Source organism: Oncorhynchus keta, chromosome 17 (assembly GCF_023373465.1).
Source record: "Oncorhynchus keta strain PuntledgeMale-10-30-2019 chromosome 17, Oket_V2, whole genome shotgun sequence".
Classification (NCBI taxonomy): Eukaryota; Metazoa; Chordata; class Actinopteri; order Salmoniformes; family Salmonidae; genus Oncorhynchus; species Oncorhynchus keta.
The window spans coordinates 39135539-39156855 of record NC_068437.1 but is presented as its reverse complement, the minus strand read 5'-3'; the positions used below and the strand labels follow the sequence as shown (position 1 = coordinate 39156855).

The 21317-nt window shown below is 42.9% G+C and overlaps 1 protein-coding gene and 1 pseudogene across 2 annotated transcripts; one reads left to right on the top strand and one right to left on the bottom strand.

The window, feature by feature from the left end:
* Positions 1–362: 362 nt before the first annotated feature.
* LOC118396037 (ribitol-5-phosphate xylosyltransferase 1-like) lies at positions 363–7757 on the bottom strand (annotated as a pseudogene).
* A 681-nt stretch (positions 7758–8438) lies between these two features.
* Positions 8439–11559, top strand: LOC118395824 (cytochrome b-c1 complex subunit Rieske, mitochondrial-like). 2 transcript variants are annotated; one of them, XM_035789788.2, is made up of 2 exons: positions 8439–8819; positions 10848–11559. In XM_035789788.2, exons 1-2 carry the CDS (start codon positions 8654–8656, stop codon positions 11456–11458), a joined length of 777 nt encoding a protein of 258 aa, XP_035645681.1. In that variant the 5' UTR covers positions 8439–8653; the 3' UTR covers positions 11459–11559. The 2 variants fall into 2 exon arrangements, with proteins under 2 accessions (XP_035645681.1, XP_035645682.1); XM_035789789.2 differs by lacking the exon at positions 8439–8819 and adding an exon at positions 9363–9560.
* Positions 11560–21317: the final 9758 nt, after the last annotated feature.

Genomic DNA, 21317 nt, shown 5'->3' with positions numbered 1-21317 from the left:
ATTTTCATTGTGTCTATGGTACCACACTAGAACCTACGGATCTGTGTAACAAAAAAAGATGTATCTTATGTAAAAGTGGCATCAGTTTATGTACAGTTGTTTTCTTTACCAGGATCAATGTCCCTGATGAGGGCCCTATGAAAAAATGAAGCACATTTGGTGATAAGCATGCTTTATGAGAAGAAACCTCTTAATATGTATTTAATATAACCAAGTGTTAATTCTGCTCACTATACCTGTACATTCAACAAAACAAAACAATATGTACTGAAATGACTGTGGTTCTATAACTCCATCTGCAGGAGATCATGTTATGGTGCAGATTCATTCTTTCCAGTCTCCTGTACACATATCCTATTAAATAATTTAAGAAGTTATACATGTTTTAATGGCAAGACAAACATTGCACAACATTTCACAGAAAAGGAACAGTGTTCATTATTCAAGCTACATTTAATTAGCAGCATGAACACATATTAGGATATGGTTTACAGCAATTGCATTGGAGATACACTTACCGCCGTCACAATAACAAACCCTACATAAGAGTTTAAAGATGGATCTATGACTAAACATAAAAGGAAAATGAGATATCCAGCTGACAAATATCGAGATGGGTAAAAAATTCTAAAAGGCCCATCACAATACTGCTTTGAATTGTGTGCATTCAGTATATATGTAAGTTCAACCACAATTAAAGTGCTTTGAAAGGCTGGTCATGACACACATCAACACCATCATCCCGGACACCCTAGAACCGCACCAATTCGCATACCATCCCAACAGATCCACAGATGACGCAATCTCAATTGCACTTCACACTGACCCCTCCCACCTGGAAAAGACAGGAAATAACTGTGAGAATGCTGTTCATAGACTACAGCTCAGTGTTCAACACCATAGTCCCCTCCAAGCTCATCACCAAGCTCGGGGTCCTGGGACTGAACACCTCCCTCTGCAACTGGATCCTGGACTTCCTGACGGGCCGGGCCCCAGGTGGTGAGGATAGGCAACACACCTCCGCCACACTTACCCTCAACATGGTGGCCTCTCAGGGGTGTGTGCTTAGTACCCTCTTGTACTCGCTGTTCACCCACAACTGCCTGGCTGTGCACGACTCCAACACCATCACGTTTGCTGATGACACGACGGTGGTAGGCCTGATCACCGTAGGAGATGAGACAGCCTACAGAGAGGTCAGTGATTTGGCAGTGTTGTGCCAGGACAACAGCCTCTTCCTCAACATCAGTAAGACCAAGGAGCTGATAGTGGACTACAGTAAAAAGAAGGGAGAGCACATCCCCATTCACATTGACAAAGGCTGTAGTGAAGCGGGTAGGGAACTTGAAGGCACTTGGCGCCCACATTACTAAGGAATTACATGGTTCACACACAACCGCACAGTCGTTTAGAGGAAATTGTCGCTCTCCTTTTCCCCCTCAGGAGGCTGAAAAGATTTGGCATGGGCCCTCTCATCCTCAAAAGGTTCTACAGCTTCACCATCAAGAGCCTCTTGAATGGCTGCATCACCGCTTGGCATGGCAAATGCACTGCCCTCGACTGCAAAGTGCTACATCCAGGACTTCTCTTTCAGGCGATGTCAGAGGAAGGCCCCAAAAAATTGCCTAAGACTTCAGCCACCCAAGCCTTAGACTGTTCACACTACTACCGTCCGGCAAACGGTACCAGTATGGGCTCACAGAACAATAGGCTCCGAGACAGCAGTTTTATGGCTTGGGGTAGAAGCTAAATAGTTTATGAAATGGTTATCCAGACTATCTGCATTGACCCTACGAGAACAGGACACGAGGAGTATGCAATTGAGATCTTCCCATACACTATATACAGTACCTTTGGAAAGTATTCAGACCCCTTTGGACTTTCTCAGAATTTTGTTGCTACAGCCTTATTCTAAAATAGATTTTTTTTTAATTCCTCCCTCAATCTACACATATCCCATAATGACAAAGAAAAAAAACAGGTTCAGAAATTGAAGCAAATGTATAAAAAATAAACATTGAAATATCACATTTACATAAGTATTCAGACCCTTTACTCAGTACTTTGTTGGAGCACCTTTGGCAGCGATTACAGCATCAAGTCTTCTTGGGTATGACACTACAAGCTTGAAAAATCTGTATTTGTGGAGTTTCTTCAATTCTTCTCTGCAGATGCTCTCAAGGTCTGTCAGGTTGTATGAGTGTTGCTGCACAGCTATTTTCATGTCTATCCAGAGATGTATGATCGGATACCATCCTTATGGTGATGCATGGTGGTTGGCAGAGACTGGGAGACAAGTCAAGATTGAGAACGGAGCAAAGTTCAGAGAGATCCTTGACGAAAACCTGCTCCATAGCGCTGAGGACCTCAGACTGGGGCCAAGGTTCACCTTCCAACAGGACAACGACCCTAAGCACACAGCCAAAACAACACAGGAGTGGCTTCGGGACAAGTCTCCGAATGTCCTTGAGTGGCCCAGCCAAAGCCCATACTTAGGGCTTTGCCAACCACCATGCATCACTATAAGGATGGTACCAGGTTTCCTCCAGATGTGACGCTTGACATTTAGGCCAAAGAGTTCAATCTTGGATTCATCAGACCAGGGAATCTTGTTTCACGTGGTCTGAGAGTCTTTAGGTGCCTCTTGGCAAACTCCAAGCGGGCTGTCATGTGCCTTTTACTGAGAAGTGGCTTCCATCTGGACACTACCATAAAGGCCTGATTGGTGGAGTGATGAAGAAATAGTTGTCCTTCTGGAAGGTTCTCCCATCTCCACAGAGGAACAATAGAGCTCTGCCATAGGGTGACCATAGGGTTCTTGATCACCTCCCTGGCCCTTTTCCCTTGATTGCTCAGTTAGTCTGGATGGCCAACTCTAGGAAGAGCCTAGGTGGTTACAAACGTATTTCATTTAAGAATGATGTAGCTCATGGCTTGGTTTTTGCTCTTTTTTATTTTCAATGTTTTCGCTTTGTCATTATGGAGTATTGTCTATGGATTGCTGAGAAATGTATTTGATTTAATCCATTTTAGAATAAGGCTGTAACGTAACAAAATGTGGGAAAAGTCAAGGGGTCTACAAACACCGGTAAAACGCTGCCAAAACAAGCTCACAAGTGATTATTTTGGTAAAAGTTTAGTTTAGTTTAGTAAGAAAAAGACTGGAAAATCACCAGGAATTCAGCAAAAAAAATTGGGAAATCTGTTCCCAAGTAATCCCACAAATAAAAGAAGAGACAAGTGATCATGTCTCAACATAATCAAGGTATGAAATTATTATTTTCAAATATATCTATTTTTGGGCTTATGTGTTGTCAAAATTCCTTGTAAAAACTGCTACGTTTTTTTATTTTAGTCTTATCTATCCTGATGTCTAGTCACTTTACTCTGCCTTAATGTACACATCTACCTCGTACCGCTGCACATTGATCTGGTATTGGTACAATCTGCATATACCTTAATTCTTGTGTATTTTATTTCTCATGCTACTTAATACATTTTAAAAAGTGCATCATTGGGAAGGGTTAGAAAGCAAGCATTTCACGGTAAAGTCTACACCTGTTGTATTTGATACATGTAACAAATACAATTGTATTTGTTGTCTAGTGGTAGCTTTACAAATTACCCACATAAACCCCAAGAAATTTGGCTTCTCTCCCTGAAGACACTTAAAATGAATTCCACATTGTTCCTTGTAGGGATGATCCATTTTCCTCTGAGCTGTAAGTTTCTCTCTCAGTTGTTTTTGAAGAATGCCTCCTTAAATCAAATGACATTTTATTGGTCACATACACATGGTTAGCAGATGCTAATGCGAGTGTAGCGAAATGCTTGTGCTTCTAGTTCCGACAGTGCAGTAATATCTAACAATTCCCAAACAACTACCTAATACACACAAATCTAAAGGGATGGAATAAGAATATGTATATAAATATATGGATGAGCGATGGCCAAGCGGCATAGGCAAGATGCAATAGATGGTATAAGATACAGTATAAACATATGAGATGAGTAATGTAAGATATGTAAACATTATTAAAGTGGCATTGTTTAAAGTGACTAGTGAGTCTCTATGTAGGCAGCAGCCACTCTGAGTTAATGATTGCTGTTTAGCAGTCTGATGGCCTTGAGACAGAAGCTGTTTTTCAGTCTCATGCTCCCAGATTTGATACACCTGAAATGACCTCACCTTCTGGATTGTAGCTGGGTGAACAGGCAGTGGCTCGGGTGGTTGTTGTCCTTGATGATCTTTTTGGCCTTCCCGTGACATCGGGTGATGTAGGTGTCCTGGATGGCAGGTAGTTTGCCCCCGGTGATGCGTTGTGCAGACCGCATCACCCTCCGGAGAGCCTTGCGGTTGACCTCTAAGACCTCGGTGAACCTGTCCTTCATCTGCAGGTGGAAACTGCTATACCACTCCAGCAGTCTCCTCCTCCTCTCAGTCCCCTCCTCCTGACTCATCCCCTTCTCCTTCTCCAGGAGTCCTGGCAGCTCCTTATAGTCCTTGCGAAAGATGAAGAGGGCTCCTGCAGCTTTGAGGAGATGCACCTGGAGTCACAATGTCCTCTACCACAGGCACCGAACCCTAGGCACAGCCTCGTAGATGCGGTAGCACTCCATGTAGATTTCCACCGAGCAGAGGGTGAGCTTGCTTTGGGCCAGGGCTGTCTGGTACCGTCTCAGACTCTTTGCTGTCTCCTGAGGAAGCCACCTGACGCAGGAGAGGAGGAGGAATGACTGTAAGGAATAGTGAGCAGAGGGTTAATTTAATGTATTACACATTTAAACAAGAAGTCAACAGAGTACTAACGATCAATGGAAAGTGTTTTTTCTGTAATAGGGGAGTAATGAGCAATTGGTCAGAGATGTGGGAGAAATGTGTCTATACAGTGAGCCTGAAATTGGATACTTGTTATTTGGCCATTAGCCCAGTTTTATTGCAAAGAATTGTAATTGGTCAACCACAGGCTAGGGAAAGGTTATAAACTACATCCTGTCACTTTGTTCACTGGAGAGAACCACTGAGGACAGGGGAGCATGACAATCTACCATATACCTCTCAGTATAACATCTATGATTTATCCTCTTTGAATAAACCTATTTTCATACACCTGATTTGCTTTGTAGTCTGTGTAATTAAAGAACAACATCAACTGCTAACACAAAGATCAAAAGAGTTTAACTTTATTTGAGGATGTCAGAGTTGGTATTTTATTGGTATACAAGGCCTAATAACAAAGAGTATTTCCAGTGAAGTGAGCCAGGATGCAAAAATTGGACTGAAAACCATTACCGTGAACTGAAACAGACGGTGTGCGACAGCGACATACTTCTCCCAGGCAGTAATGATGTACTATTTGTCCAGTCCTGTTTTTTTTCTAGATCCCCATTAGTGTTTCCCTCAAGGAGTTCTTGTAGACGGTTCCCAAAAAGTTACAGAGGAAGGGCCTGGTGGAGTTCACCATCTGGGAGTTTGCCGTGACTACAGGAAACTGCCTGTATCTGAAAAGAGAGAGACATAGAAATCCACAGTCAAATAACACTTTTTTTTCTGGTACAATGGATAGGTATGGTGTACTGAAATGGAAACATGAGCTAAATAAAAGGTGTATGGTGAAACAAGAGAGGAACTCTAAGATCATGAGAAAATAAATCTGGGTCCATATTCAAAGTGCTAATCAGTTTCCCTGTCCATATAATTATATGAAACTGATCCTAGATCAGCACTCATACTCTAAAACCTTGTTACATGGCCCCAGATCCCAGAAAATAAGACATACGTGGCTACTCCAACAGGCCACTGGAAGACATCCTTGTCATTGACCCAGGGGCTTCCATAGACCAGGAAGAGCAGGTCCACGAAGACCCCATGCCTCCTCAGGTAGATGCTGATCCAGTCCTTTGTGCAGCGCTTGCTGCCTAGCAGTACCACAGCTAAACAGTTTACAGCATCAACCCCGATCTTCTGTTGCTCCTGGCCATTCAGCACCAGAACCACACTGTCTGTGTCCAAAGGAACGTGGCCCTGGATCACCGCTGGGCCTGTGTAGAAACTATAGACAAAGAAAAGAAAAAGGGAGAGAAAGAGATAGATAGAGAAAGGGTGGGGGGGCAGGATAACTGACATCAGCAAGGTCATATGTATCTTTTATTATGACATAAGTCTAATTTCTGATGCCTGTGCTTGTTACAGTATGTTGGTGGGGTTGACGGGCCCTTCTAAAATATGTTCCCAAAGGAAAAGTCCTGAAAAAAGAGAGAAGTTACTTCGGTGTGACAATGTCCATAATAATTTGTGTTTTACACCATCATGTAGCTTAACTGTTACTGCAAGAGGAGATATCAAGCAATACTGGACAACTTGTCACAGAGCATCACTAAAAAGACATGGCTTACCTATGGCAGCTTTCCCCCAGATTTGAACTTTGTATCTCTTGGGCCTGTTCTTGTCAATGAGCTCCTGGTATATTGTCTGAAAGCCTCCCTCCGTTTGAGAAGAGCAGAGATATCATCAGCCTGCTCAGACTCCCAAGGGTTCCACTCCCCATCCCCATTGTATGGAGCCACAACACCATCACCTGTAATCACCAAAACAACAGAACAATAACAACATTAGAGCTAGCTAGCTTTTGGCCTTCAGTAGCCAATTCACATGACCTGTCCAAAACCATCTCCAGGTATTCACGTGTTGTTTTTATAATTTTACATACAGTACCAGTCAAAAGTTTGGACACACCTACCCATTCAATGTTTTTTCTTTATTTGTACTATTTTCTACATTGTAGAATAATAGTGAAGACATCAAAGCTATGAAATAACACTAATTGAATCATGTAGTAAGCAAAAACAAGTGTTAAATTAAAATATATTTTACATTTGAGGTTCTTCAAAGTAGCCACTCCTTGCCTTGACAGCTTTGCACACTCTTGGCATTCTCTCAAACAGCTTCATGAGGTCACATGTAATGGATTTAATTTAACAGGTGTGCCTTGTTAAAAGTTAATTTGTGGAACTTCTTTCCTTCTTAAATGTGTTTGAGACAAACCAGTTGTGTTGTGACAAGGTAGGGGTGGTATACAGAAGATTGCCCTTTTTGGTTACATACCAAGTCCATATTATGGCAAGAACAGCTCAAATAAGCAAAGAGAAATGACAGTCAATTGCAGATTTTGCTGCGAGGAGGCAGAGTCATTAAATCATTTATTTTGGGACTGTCCATATGTCGCTCGTTTTTGGTCACAGGTCCAGGAATGGCTTAAGAATTGCAACAGTGAAGAGGTGACTGGGATACTGGCCTTCGAGGCAGAGTTGCAAAGAAAAAGCCATATCTCAGACTGGCCAATAAAAAGAAAAGATGGGCAAAAGAACACAGACACTGGACAGAGGAACTCCTGGAGTCGCTTCTTCACTGTTGATGTTGAGGCTGGTGTTTTGCGGGTACTATTTAATGAAGCTGCCAGTCGAGGACTTGTGAGGCGTCTGTCCAGTTTGAGAAACACTAATGTACTTGTCTTCTTGCTCAGTTGTGCACCGGCGCCTCGCACTCCTCTTTCTATTCTGGTTAGAGCCAGTTTGCGCTGTTCTGTAAAGGGAGTAGTATACAGCGTTGTACGAGATCTTGTGTTTTTTGCCAATTTCTCACATGGAATAGCCTTCACATCTCAGAACAAGAATAGACCGTCGAGTTTCAGAAGGAAGGTCTTTGTTTCTGGCCATTTTGAGCCTGTAATCGACCCACAAGTGCTGATGCTCCACATACTCAACTAGTCTAAAGAAGGCCAGTTTTATTGCTTCTTTAATCACGACACAGTTTTCAGCTTTCGGTTTTCAGCATAATTGCAAAAGGGTTTAGCCTTTTTAAATTATAAACTTGGATGAGCTAACACACCGTGCCATTGGAATACAGGAGTGATGGTTGCAGATAATGGACCTCTGTAAGCCTATGAAGATATTCCATTAAAAAAATCGACCCGTTTCCAGCTACACTAGTCATTTACAACATTAATAATGTCAACACTGTATTTCTGATCAATTTTATATTATTTGAATGGACAAAAAAATTAAAAACAAAGACCCCAAACATATATCCGCAATATTAAAGCTGATCCACCCCCTGAAAAAAAAAGCATAATTTATACAATTATCCTCTTAAATGTGATAAACCTAAACACACTGCTAACCTTGTGGCTAACCTTACATAATAAGACCAAAAAAGCACATTTTTGTTTAAAGGATTTGTTACGATATTTCCAAAGATTAACTAACTACTGATTTGCGATATAGACATACGATACTTTGTGGCTGTAGTATCTAGCTATGTGGAAACATTCATAAAGCGACTGTTTACAGTTCAAGGACCCAGCTCAAATGCTGGCATAAGAATTGCCGGAGAAAAACTACAAACTTTTTGGAATTAATCTACGTGAAGCATCTTTTTATTACGAAATAAGTCACCTATTTTATATTTTGATAATTAATGCGACTATTGAGGCATAATGGTAGCTAAAAACTAAATAAATTGCTAACAGTATCCTAAAATATACGTCAGGATTTTACGCAGGCCGATCGACCTGCCAATAAATGGAGGAACTCACGGGTCTTTTCAAAGGTCGGTGTGTCCCCCAACCGAGTTAAATTACTGGTTCGGATAAAGATGCTGTCCTTAGCCGCTCGTTCTGGGGCTTTGTCCCCATACTTGCAGGCGACCAATGTAGCTGTGAATGGATCCCTCAAAGCACTGCTCCTTGGAGCGGTGAAGGGAGATTCACTGCAGAAATCCAGCTCACAGAAGACGCCCGCTATTTCAGCTTGCGTTAGTGGTAAGGTCGCATTCAGAAAACTAGCTTGCTAACTGCTGATCTTGGACAATGTATATTGTGATTTTTAACCCGCCTCAATGTCAGTGATTACATTTTTTTTTTTTTTTTTTTTGGGGGGGGGGGTGTCTCAACCAAAACTTTTGGTACTTTGCTCCTTGGCTTTAGTTTAGGTTGATATGGTTCGTCTTGTCAACTTCATGTTGTGACCAAGACATGGCGCCCTGGGTGGACTTGTCAACATCCTGTATAAGAAGCTTAACTATTACATATGAATACAAACTCCTCGTAAAATCAGCTACATTCTACATATCAGACGTTGCACTGTCTAAGAGGCAGCAGAGCCGACCGCATGAGTATAGGGGTAATAGACTTCCTGTGTAGATTAAGACACCGCGGTGCCGACGGGAGCTATGGCTCAGAAAATGTACCTCAATTCAGGGATGATGTTTCTCTCAGAATTATCCCAACTGATACACCGAGCAAAAAAAAACTTAACTGTATTTTTTTGTCTTCATGCTATGAAGCAGAAGTCACAGTAGCCATTTTGGAATGGCAGTGTCCGCCAATCCGCTCCTTTGTTGTTCAACGTGACGTGTCTCCGTAAAGGCTGCTGTGGCTTCTGCAAGGTCCGGAAATTCCGGAGGATGAGGGTCAAGGACCGGAATGGTCTGTAGTGGCAAGACATGGGAAGAAGAGATCGTGATACCGAAAGCAGTGGAGCATCTAGTAAAGAAGGCCATGGTAGGAAGCAAGTGTAATGTGGTGAGTGTTTGAGACCACATGGCCTCACTCACACCCTATTCGACTCACTTTTTTTTTTTTTTTTTTTTTCTCCATATTTTATTTAACCAGGTAACGTTAAGCTAGTAGTGCAGCATTTAGTTGACGCCAGGTGCAGAGACAGACTAGAGAGGCTCAGAGATATAGAGCAAGTCATAATGTATTGTATACAGAGGCTGTAAAACAGATTGTTGGAACTACACTGGCATGATGAAGCTTCCATAGCTGTTCCTTTAGTAAGTAGACCTAATGTCGGGGCTGGTGTTTCTGCTGGTCCTGGTGTGGTTTGGAGGTTGCGCTCATGAGAAATTGCACTCATGAATGTGCGGTGTCAACTTTATCACCAAAGTGCCCTTTGACATCATAGCTTTTATTGGTACGGTTATCAATATCAAATCAAATCTTATTTTATTTGTCACATACACATGGTTAGCAGATGTTAGTGTGAGTGTAGCGAAATGCTTGTGCTTCTAGTTCTGACAATGCAGTAATAACCAACAAGTAATCTAGCTAACAATTCCAAAACTACTACCTTATAGACACAAGTGTAAGGGGATAAAGAATATGTACATAAAGATATATGAATGAGTGATGGTACAGAATATGACTCCGTTTGTGGAAAGCAGAAATGCCAGGTTGAAGGTTGTGGAGATGGAAAAAGAGATTGGGGCTAACGGATATTAGGATTGTTAGGATTGTTCAACATGTCAACAACCATTAAGGGTGGAGTGTTTCCGCACGATAAAGTGGGAGGATGACAAGTTAGTAGGGATTTAGTTTTATTTTCATGTTAATTCAGAATTGGGCAGATCATGATTGATCATACATTCCAGCACAGTAGGTGGCTGCATGCACTTAAATTGTTTGCGGACTGCCATGATATCCTAGAAGAAAAATAAGTTTGCAAGCAAGAGGATGAAAATGGCAGTTTCTTGAAACTGTTGTTCAATCCCTTGGTGTAACAGTTGGGGCAATTTTGAAGTGCACTTCCTTTGTCATCCCTGGATTGGGTAATGTTTTCTGAGCCATATCTCGTGCCGGCTCTGGGGTGTCTTAATCTACATAGGAAGACTGTGCGACCCTAGTGCAGCTGTAAGTAAGTGGGTCGGCTCTGTTGGCTACACTGTCTGCATGATCTCAAGTCACACAGCTTTGATTGTCATCACTCATTTATGTATAAAGAACTCTAATAACGTGAACTATATTAAGTGTGAACATAATTTTGCATATTATATTTCTCATATGTAGCCCCTGGTGGAATTCGCATGGCCCACACAGACATCAAGGTCCCAGACTTCTCTGACTACCGTCGTCCTGAGTTGCTGGACCCCAAGAAGTCCTCCCAGGAGAGCAGCGAGTCCAGGAAGACCTTCTCCTACCTGGTCACTGGGGCCACAGCTGTGGTGGGCGTCTACACAGCCAAGACGGTGGCCACCCAGTTCATCTCCTCTATGAGCGCCTCAGCCGACGTGCTGGCCATGTCCAAGATTGAGGTGAAGCTGGGAGAGATCCCAGAGGGCAAGAACATGACCTTCAAGTGGAGGGGCAAGCCTCTGTTCATCCGCCACCGAACTGAGAAGGAGATCGCCACAGAGGAAGCTGTGGATATGGCCATGCTACGTGACCCCCAACACGACAAGGACCGCGTAGCCAACCCGAAGTGGATCATCGTGATCGGTGTCTGCACCCACCTGGGCTGTGTGCCCATCGCCAATGCAGGAGACTACGGAGGATACTACTGTCCCTGCCACGGCTCCCACTACGACGCCTCAGGGAGAATTCGGAAGGGACCCGCACCTCTCAATCTAGAGGTGCCCTATTACGAATTCCCAGACGACGACACCGTTGTTGTGGGATAATGTTTGCACTCCATTACTTCCCTCACTAGTATATTTATTTGTTTTTTCAAATGGGTCTGTCTGAGAACTTAGGTTACTAATAAAGGGGCGTTTTAAAATAACCTGAAACATGTTTTTGTGTATTTGTTCAAAGGTAAGATAAAACCAGTTAACATTGGATCCAGCGCTTTGCTCTCAGGTTACCTACTCTGGGTCGTCTGTTAAATCTCTTGCCAAAAATGGTTACTTTCTACATTTTGTCTGCAATGCTCTGAATTTTCCTGAAGAGTTTTAGGGCCTCCAGGATATCTTGGTAGGCTATAGTGTCAGGAATGAGGGTGGTTTGCCTCACTGAACTGGAGGAACTTCATTCGAACTGCATATCAACACAAACATTCCTGTTGCCTTTTAATTGTCGAAAATGTACCTTTCAGATTGTAGGCAGCAAACGGCAGTAGTGTTCACATTTGGATTGCTCCATGTCAAGGGGTGGTGATATTACCATCAACACGGGTAAGATGGGTATACACTGGCCTATTGGTATACATCGGTGTGAACATCAGTTTGTCAACATATAAGTTGAATGCATTCTTTATGGCACTGACTCAAAAGGAATGGTGTCAGTTTAAACCAAACTCTGAAGAAGGGTTAGGCCCCTATATTCTTAATGTTTAAACATGCAGAGCACACCAGTCTAGAAACAATTGACTTGACAAGTGGCAGCTTTCACAGATGTAGCGTATGAGTGACTTCCAGAAGGACATAATTAAATAGGTATATCTTTTCACAATTCTTAATTTGGGTAGTCCAAACAAAGGACAAACCTCTTGAAATAACAGTAATTTCATTAACCTGTTCTTTCAATCAGTGTCTCCTTCTCATGGACCATGGAGGTTTTCTTCCTTCAGTGTACAGCCCCACTATTACTAGTGTCTTGTCCTTCATTTGAAAATCTGCATTTGAGATTGTTCAAAATGGCATACCAGCATAATTTCCTTAAACCCTAAAGAGATGTGCTCTCTGAACTCTCCTCAGAGGCCTTGTTAGTCTACATACTGCACCTCTGGCTTGTTCCCCTTGTTCACATAACCCTGGAGGGCAGCAGTCACCTACTGCTGTAGGGTGGTGTTGCCCATGACCAGGACAGTCAGCTGGGCCATGTTGGCCAACTGGACATCACCCATGACATCAGAGTTTCTGACGATGCCCCGGGGTCAGTTCCATGATTGGAGGCAGCGGCATGAACTGGTCATTCAGCATCCCAGTAGGCCACTGACAGCACCCCCTGACGATGATTCGGAAGAGGTAGGGAGATATGTCTGAAATAAAGCATCAGTCAAACAACCGTTTTAAATGTTACAGACCACAAGCCATTGTTCTCTACGAAGTTAGTTTGTGCACAATTCTTATGATTATTTTGAAGTGTATGGTCTAAGTGATCTCACCCTTCGACATGGAGCATTATTCACAGTTGGCTACTAACAATATTAGTTAGGAATTTTCATTGAGCTGACAAGCATTCTTTACATTTTGATAATCCCCAGTGAACTTGAGTTTCAAATTCCTTGGTGTCCACATCGCCAATTAACTATCATGGTTTAAACACACAGAGACCGTCGTAAAGACGGCACAGCAACGCCGTTTCCCCTTCAGGAGACTGGAAAGAATTGGCATGGGTCCCCAGATCCTCAAAGTTCTAAAGCTGTACTGTCAAGAGCATCCTGACCGGTTGCATCACCGCCTGGTATGGCAAATGCTCTGCATCTGACCACAAGGCGCTACAGAGGGTAGTGCATACAGCCCAGTACATCACTGGGGCCAAGCTTCCTGCAATCTAGGAACTATATACTAGGCGGTGCCAGAGGTAGGCCCCAAACAATTGTCAGACTCCAGTCACCCAAGTCAGACTATTCTCCCCCCTTTTATTTTACAGTGCTGCTACACAGTTTTATCTATGCATAGTCACTTTACCCCACCTACATGTACAAATTACCTCGACTAACCTGTACCCCCGCACATTGACTCAGTATTGGTAACCCCTGAATATAGCGTCATTTTTTTTTCACCTTTATTTAACCAGGTAGGCAAGTTGAGAACAAGTTCTCATTTACAATTGCGACCTGGCCAAGATAAAGCAAAGCAGTTCGACAGATACAACGACACAGAGTTACACATGGAGTAAAAACAAACATACAGTCAATAATACAGTATAAACAAGTCTATATACAATGTGGGCAAATGAGGTGAGAAGGGAGGTAAAGGCAAAAAAGGCCATGGTGGCAAAGTAAATACAATTTTTAAAATTTTAATTTTACCTTTATTTAACCAGGCAAGTCAGTTAAGAACACATTCTTATTTTCAATGACGGCCTGGGAACAGTGGGTTAACTGCCTGTTCAGGGGCAGAATGACAGATTTGTACCTTGTCAGCTCGGGGGTTTGAACTCGCAACCTTCCGGTTACTAGTCCAACGCTCTAACCACTAGGCTACAATATAGCAAGTAAAACACTGGAATGGTAGTTTTGCAATGGAAGAATGTGCAAAGTAGAAATAAAAATAATGGGGTGCAAAGGAGCAAAATAAATAAATGAATTAAATACAGTTGGGAAAGAGGTAGTTGTTTGGGCTAAATACAGGTGCAGTAATCTGTAAGATGCTCTGACAGTTGGTGCTTAAAGCTAGTGAGGGAGATAAGTGTTTCCAGTTTCAGAGATTTTTGTAATAATAATAATAAAAATAAATAAATTGTCCGATTGTCTATTCTGAGAGCAGCCGGTGTTACTTTTATACATTTTTTAAAAATTTATTATTTAGTAACTTTTCTTAAGCCTATTTCCAGGAATGCACTGTTGGTTAAGGGCTTGTAAACTAAGCATTTCATGGTAAGGTCTACACCGGTTGTATTTGGCACATGTGACATAACATTTGATTTGAATAGCAATGCCAAGGGGGCCTCCAACCAGTCCTCTTGCAAAGGCGAGAACCCCTGCTGCCACGGCCCCTTTGTAAAATCACAGTGGCCTATATCTGCTGTTTTAGACAACTCAGAACACATCTTTTCTTCGTTGGGACATTCTGGGGAACAAAGGTTGAGGGTACAGACCCACATTCTTCAATAATCAAATGGGTATGATGACTTAAAAAACAGAAGTGACATTTGAACAGCAGGAAATATGTGGCTACAATAAATAGATAAGCATTGTCAGGGTACTACAGTATAATAGAGATGTAAGTATTCTACTTGTTCCGGTTTAGACATTTTAATTAACATTAATGCTAATTCCTATTTGCTACAGTTCAAGTTACAATGTATCACTTCATGATATGGGCTAATGATGAGGATACAAGTATCATTTGCTCTCTGACATTGCATGTCAGCTACACAGTGATAAGATACAAATACTGCAATATAAACTAATAGTCAAACTACCTTGCTGATGAACTAAAATCCTTATTAAACTGTATGCTTGCTAGATTTATTTTAAGGTTTGATGCCAGTCAAAATTAGTTATTTTTGTTTTTAACAATGTGCATATATCTCTCATTGGTTTTAAAGCCTCATTCTTGATTTCCATTGAGCCTTGTCACTTGTCGTTTTTCATGGCACAGTGCCCAATGTGAGCGGAATTTTAGACTATTCCATTGTTCCTTAATTGAAATCTCCGCTCACCGGGTTATGCAAAATGCACTGGCCCAGTGCTTCATTGGATTGGTTAATTTCATCTAAAGCCACTACAGAGGGCGATGAGCGAAGCGGTCTGAAACGTGTTTATAGTTTTTCATATGGTCTGTTTTTCCAATAATATTTAGTCATTCCCATATTGGGAGTCATGAGTCATTAATTACCACATGAAATTAGCATACATCTCTAATACATTTGATTAAATATTGCTGGTAGAAGTTCTCTTTTTAATTGAATATTATTTACCTTTTATTTAACTAGGCAAGTCAGTTATGAACAAATTCTTATTTACAATGACGGCCTACCAAAAAGTAAAAGGCCTCCTGCGGGGACGGGGGCCTATAAAAATATTGGACAAAACACACATCACGACAAGCGAGACAACACTACATAAAGAGAGACCTAAGACAACAGCATGGCAGCAACACATGGCAACACAGCATGGCAGCAGCACAAAACAGGGTACAAACATTATTGGGCACAGACAACAGCACACAGGGAAACAAGGTAGAGAACAATACATCACGCAAAGCAGCCACAAGTGTCAGTAAGTGTCCATGATTGAGTCTTTGAATGAAGAGATTGAGAACTGTCCAGTTTGTGAGTTTGTTGTAGCTCGTTCCGGTCGTTCGCTGCCTCGAATGGAAAAGACGAGCGACCCAGGGATGTGTGCGCTTTGGGGACCTTTAACAGAATGTGACTGGCAGAACGGGTGTTGTATGTGGAGGATGAGGGCTGCAGTAGATATCTCAGATAGGGGGGAGTGAGGCATAAGAAGGTTTTATAAAGAAACCAACCAGTGGGTCTTGCAATGGGTATACAGAGATGACTAGTTTACAGAAGACTATAGAGTGCAGTGATGTGTCCTATAAGAAGCATTGGTGCCAAATCTGATGGCTGAATGGTAAAGAACATCTAGCTGCTTTAGAGCACCCTTACCTGCCGATCTATAAATTACGTCTCCGTAATCTAGCCTGGGTAGGATGGTCATCTGAATCAGGGTTAATTTGTCAGCTGGGGTGAAAGAGGAGCAACTACGATAGAGGAAATCAAATCTAGATTTAACTTTAGCCTGCAGCTTTGATATGGGCTGAGAGAAAGACTCTGTACCGTCTAGCCATACTCCCAAGTATTTGCATGAGGTGACTACCTCAAGCTCACTTGAGAGACGCTAACGGAATCGGTGCAGCCAGCTGGTTTCTTCACGCATCGCGCAGACAGAAACAAACATCTTTCTGGTAAGAAGAGGGGCGGGGCGTATGCCTTATGATTAACGAGACATGGTGTGATCACAACAACATACAACAACTCAAGTTCTTCTGTTAACCTGACTTAGAATTCCTCACAATCAAATGTCGACCACATTATCTACCAAGGGAATTCTCTTCGATTATAATCACAGCCGTATATATTCCCCCCCAAGCAGACACATCGATGGCCCTGAACGAACAGTATTTGACTCTTTGCAAACTGGAAACCCCATATCCTGAGGCTGCATTCATTGTAGCTGGGGATTTTAACAAGGCTAATCTGAAAACAAGACTCCCTAAATTGTATCAGCATATCGATTGCGCAACCAGGGCTGGTAAAACCTTGGATCATTGCTATTCTAACTTCCACAACGCATATAAGGCCCTCCCCCGCCCTCCTTTTGGTAAAGCTGACCACTACTCCATTTTGTTGCTCCCTGCCTACAGACAGAAACTAAAACAAGAAGCTCCCGTGCTCAGATCTGTTCAACGCTGGTCTGACCAATCTGACTCCGCTTCAAGACTGCTTCGATCAGGTGGATTGGGATATGTTCCGCATTGCTTCCAACAACAACATTGACGAATACGCTGATTCGGTGTGCGAGTTCATTAGAACGTGCGTTGAAGATGTCGTTCCCATAGCAACGATTACAACATTCCCTAACCAGAAGCCGTGGATTGATGGCAGCATTCGCGTGAAACTGAAAGCGAGAACCACTGCTTTTAATTAGGGCAAGGTGTCTGGTAACATGACCGAATACAAACAGTGCAGCTATTCCCTCCGCAAGGTTATCAAACAAGCTAAGCGTCAGTACAGAGACAAAGTAGAATCTCAATTCAAGGCTCAGACACAAGAGGCATGTGGCAGGGTCTACAGTCAATCACGGACTACAAGAAGAAATCTAGCCCAGTCACGGACCAGGATGTCTTGCTCCCAGGCAGACTAAATAACTTTTTTGTCCGCTTTGAGGACAATACAGTGCCACTGACACGGCCTGCAACGAAAACATGCGGTCTCTCCTTCACTGCAGCCGAGGTGAGTAAGACATTTAAACGTGTTAACCCTCGCAAGGCTGCAGGCCCAGACGGCATCCCCAGCCGCGCCCCCAGAGCATGCGCAGACCAGCTGGCCGGTGTGTTTACGGACATATTCAATCAATCCCTATACCAGTCTGCTGTTCCCACATGCTTCAAGAGGGCCACCATTGTTCCTGTTCCCAAGAAAGCGAAGGTAACTGAGCTAAACGACTACCGCCCCGTAGCACTCACTTCCGTCATCATGAAGTGCTTTGAGAGACTACATTTACATTTACATTTAAGTCATTTAGCAGACGCTCTTATCCAGAGCGACTTACGACTAGTCAAGGACCATATCACCTCCACCCTACCTGACACCCTAGACCCACTCCAATTTGCTTACCGCCCAAATAGGTCCACAGACGATGCAATCTCAACCACACTGCACACTGCCCTAACCCATCTGGACAAGAGGAATACCTATGTGAGAATGCTGTTCATCGACTACAGCTCGGCATTCAACACCATAGTACCCTCCAAGCTCGTCATCAAGCTTGAGACCCTGGGTCTCGACCCCGCCCTGTGCAACTGGGTACTGGACTTCCTGACAGGCCGCCCCCAGGTGGTGAGGGTAGGCAACAACATCTCCTCCCCGCTGATCCTCAACACTGGGGCCCCACAAGGGTGCGTTCTGAGCCCTCTCCTGTACTCCCTGTTCACCCACGACTGCGTGGCCACGCACGCCTCCAACTCAATCATCAAGTTTGTGGACGACACAACAGTGGTAGGCTTGATTACCAACAACGACGAGACGGCCTACAGGGAGGAGGTGAGGGCCCTCGGAGTGTGGTGTCAGGAAAATAACCTCACACTCAACATCAACAAAACTAAGGAGATGATTGTGGACTTCAGGAAACAGCAGAGGGAACACCCCCCTATCCACATCGATGGATCAGTAGTGGAGAGGGTAGCAAGTTTTAAGTTCCTCGGCATACACATCACAGACAAACTGAATTGGTCCACTCACACAGACAGCATCGTGAAGAAGGCGCAGCAGCGCCTCTTCAACCTCAGGAGGCTGAAGAAATTTGGCTTGTCACCAAAAGCACTCACAAACTTCTACAGATGCACAATCGAGAGCATCCTGGCGGGCTGTATAACCGCCTGGTACGGCAACTGCTCCGCCCTCAACCGTAAGGCTCTCCAGAGGGTAGTGAGGTCTGCACAACGCATCACCGGGGGCAAACTACCTGCCCTCCAGGACACCTACACCACCCGATGTTACAGGAAGGCCATAAAGATCATCAAGGACATCAACCACCCGAGCCACTGCCTGTTCACCCCGCTATCATCCAGAAGAGGAGGTCAGTACAGGTGCATCAAAGCTGGGACCGAGAGACTGAAAAACAGCTTCTACCTCAAGGCCATCAGACTGTTAACCTGTTAGTCCACTAGGGGCATTATTTCATTTTTGGATAAAAAGACGTGCCCATTTTAAGCGCAATATTTTGTCACGAAAAGATGCTCGACTATGCTTGGAATTGAGTTTTGGAAAGAAGACACTCTTACGTTTCCAAAACTGCAAAGATTTTCACTGTGAGTGCCTTATAACAAAAGCTTCAGGCAAAACCAAGATGTTTGAGCGACCAGGAAATGAACAGGATTTTTGAAGGTACGTTTTCCATGATCGCCTTATATGGCTGTGAATGCGACAGGAATGAACGGACACTTTCTAGCGTTTCCCCAAGGTGTCTGCAGCATTGTGACGTATTTGTAGGCATATCATTGGAAGATTGACCATAAGAGACTACAATTGCCAAGTGTCCCGCACGGTGTCTGCGTGGAAATTGGTGCGCAAAAGTCAGCTACCAGTATTTTTCCATCCGAATCAGAGAACAAAGAAGGCTTCTAGGACTGCCATTTCAATGAAGAGATATATGACAAAACACCTTGAGGATTGATTCAAACAACGTTTTCCATGTTTCAGTCGATATTATGGAGTTAATTCGGAAAAAAGTTCGACGTGTAGGTGACTGAATTTTCGGTTAGTTTCGGTAGCCAAATGTATAGTAACAAAACGGAACGATGTGTCCTACACAAGAATCTTTCAGGAAAAACTGGACATCTGCTATGTAACTGAGAGTATCCTCATTGAAACATCTGAAGTTCTTCAAAGGTAAATTATTTTATTTGATCCCTTTGCTGGTTTTTGTGAATATGTTGCGTGCTAAATGCTAACGCTAAATGCTAAGCTAGCTATCACCACTCTTACACAAATTATTGATTTTCTCTGGTTCTAAAGCATATTTTGAAAATCTGAGACGACAGGATTGTTAAGAAAAGGATAAGCTTGAGAGCAGGCATATTTATTTCATTTCATTTGCGATTTTTAGAAATCGCTAACGTTGCGTTATGGTAATGAGCTTGAGGCTGTAGTAACATTTTACATTTACATTACATTTAAGTCATTTAGCAGACACTCTTATCCAGAGCGACTTACAAATTGGTGCATACACCTTATGACATCCAGTGGAACAGCCACTTGCATCTAAATCTTTTTTGGGGGGAGAAGGGGGTGAGAAGGATTACTTACCCTTACTTACCCTAACGCGACCGCATGCGGGATGGGGCGGACTATGAGGTTAAACAGCCACCACTAACATTGAGTGGCTGCTGCCAACACACTGACACTGACACTGACTCAACTCCAGCCACTTTAATAATGGGAATTGATGGGAAATGATGTAAATATATCACTAGCCACTTTAAACAATGCTACCTTATATAATGTTACTTACCCTACATTATTCATCTCATATGCATACGTATATACTGTACTCTATATCATCGACTGCATCCTTATGTAATACATGTATCACTAGCCACTTTAACTATGCCACTTTGTTTACATACTCATCTCATATGTATATACTGTACTCGATACCATCTACTGTATCTTGCCTATGCTGCTCTGTACCATCACTCATTCATATATCCTTATGTACATATTCTTTATCCCCTTACACTGTGTATAAGACAGTAGTTTTGGAATTGTTAGTTAGATTACTTGTTGGTTATTACTGCATTGTCGGAACTAGAAGCACAAGCATTTCGCTACACTCGCATTAACATCTGCTAACCATGTGTATGTGACAAATAAAATTTGATTTGAACGCAAGAGGTGGCTAATAACAGACCTCCATCCTATGCTAGCTTGCTACCGATGGCCTGGCTAGCTGTCTAAATCGCCGTGACCCCCAACCAACCTCTCCACTCACTGGACCCTTTTGATCACTCGACTAAGTATGCCTCTCCTTAATGTCAATATGTCTTGTCCATTGCTGTTCTGGTTAGTGTTTATTGGCTTATTTCACTGTAGAGCCTCTAGTCCTGCTCACTATACCTTATCCAACCTATTAGTTCCACCACCCACACATGCAATGACATTTCCTGGTTTCAATGATGTTTCTAGAGACAATATCTCTCTCTTCATCACTCAATACCTAGGTTTACCTCCACTGTATTCACATCCTACCATACCTTTGTCTGTACATTATACCTTGATGCTATTTTATCGCCCCCAGAAACCTCCTTTTACTCTCTGTTCCAGACGTTCTAGACGACCAATTCTTATTGCTTTTAGCCGCACCCTTATTCTACTCCTCCTATGTTCCTCTGGCGATGAAGAGGTGAATCCAGGCCCTGCATTGCCTAGCTCCACTCCTATTTCCCCAGGCGCTCTCTTTTGACGACTTCTGTAACCGTAATAGCCTTGGTTTCATGCATGTTGACATTAGAAGCCACCTCCCTAAGTTTGATCTATTCACTGCTTTAGCACACTCTGCCAACCCGGATGTTCTAGCTGTGTCTGAATCCTGGCTTAGGAAGAGCACCAAAAATTCTGAAATTTTAATTCCAAACTACAACATTT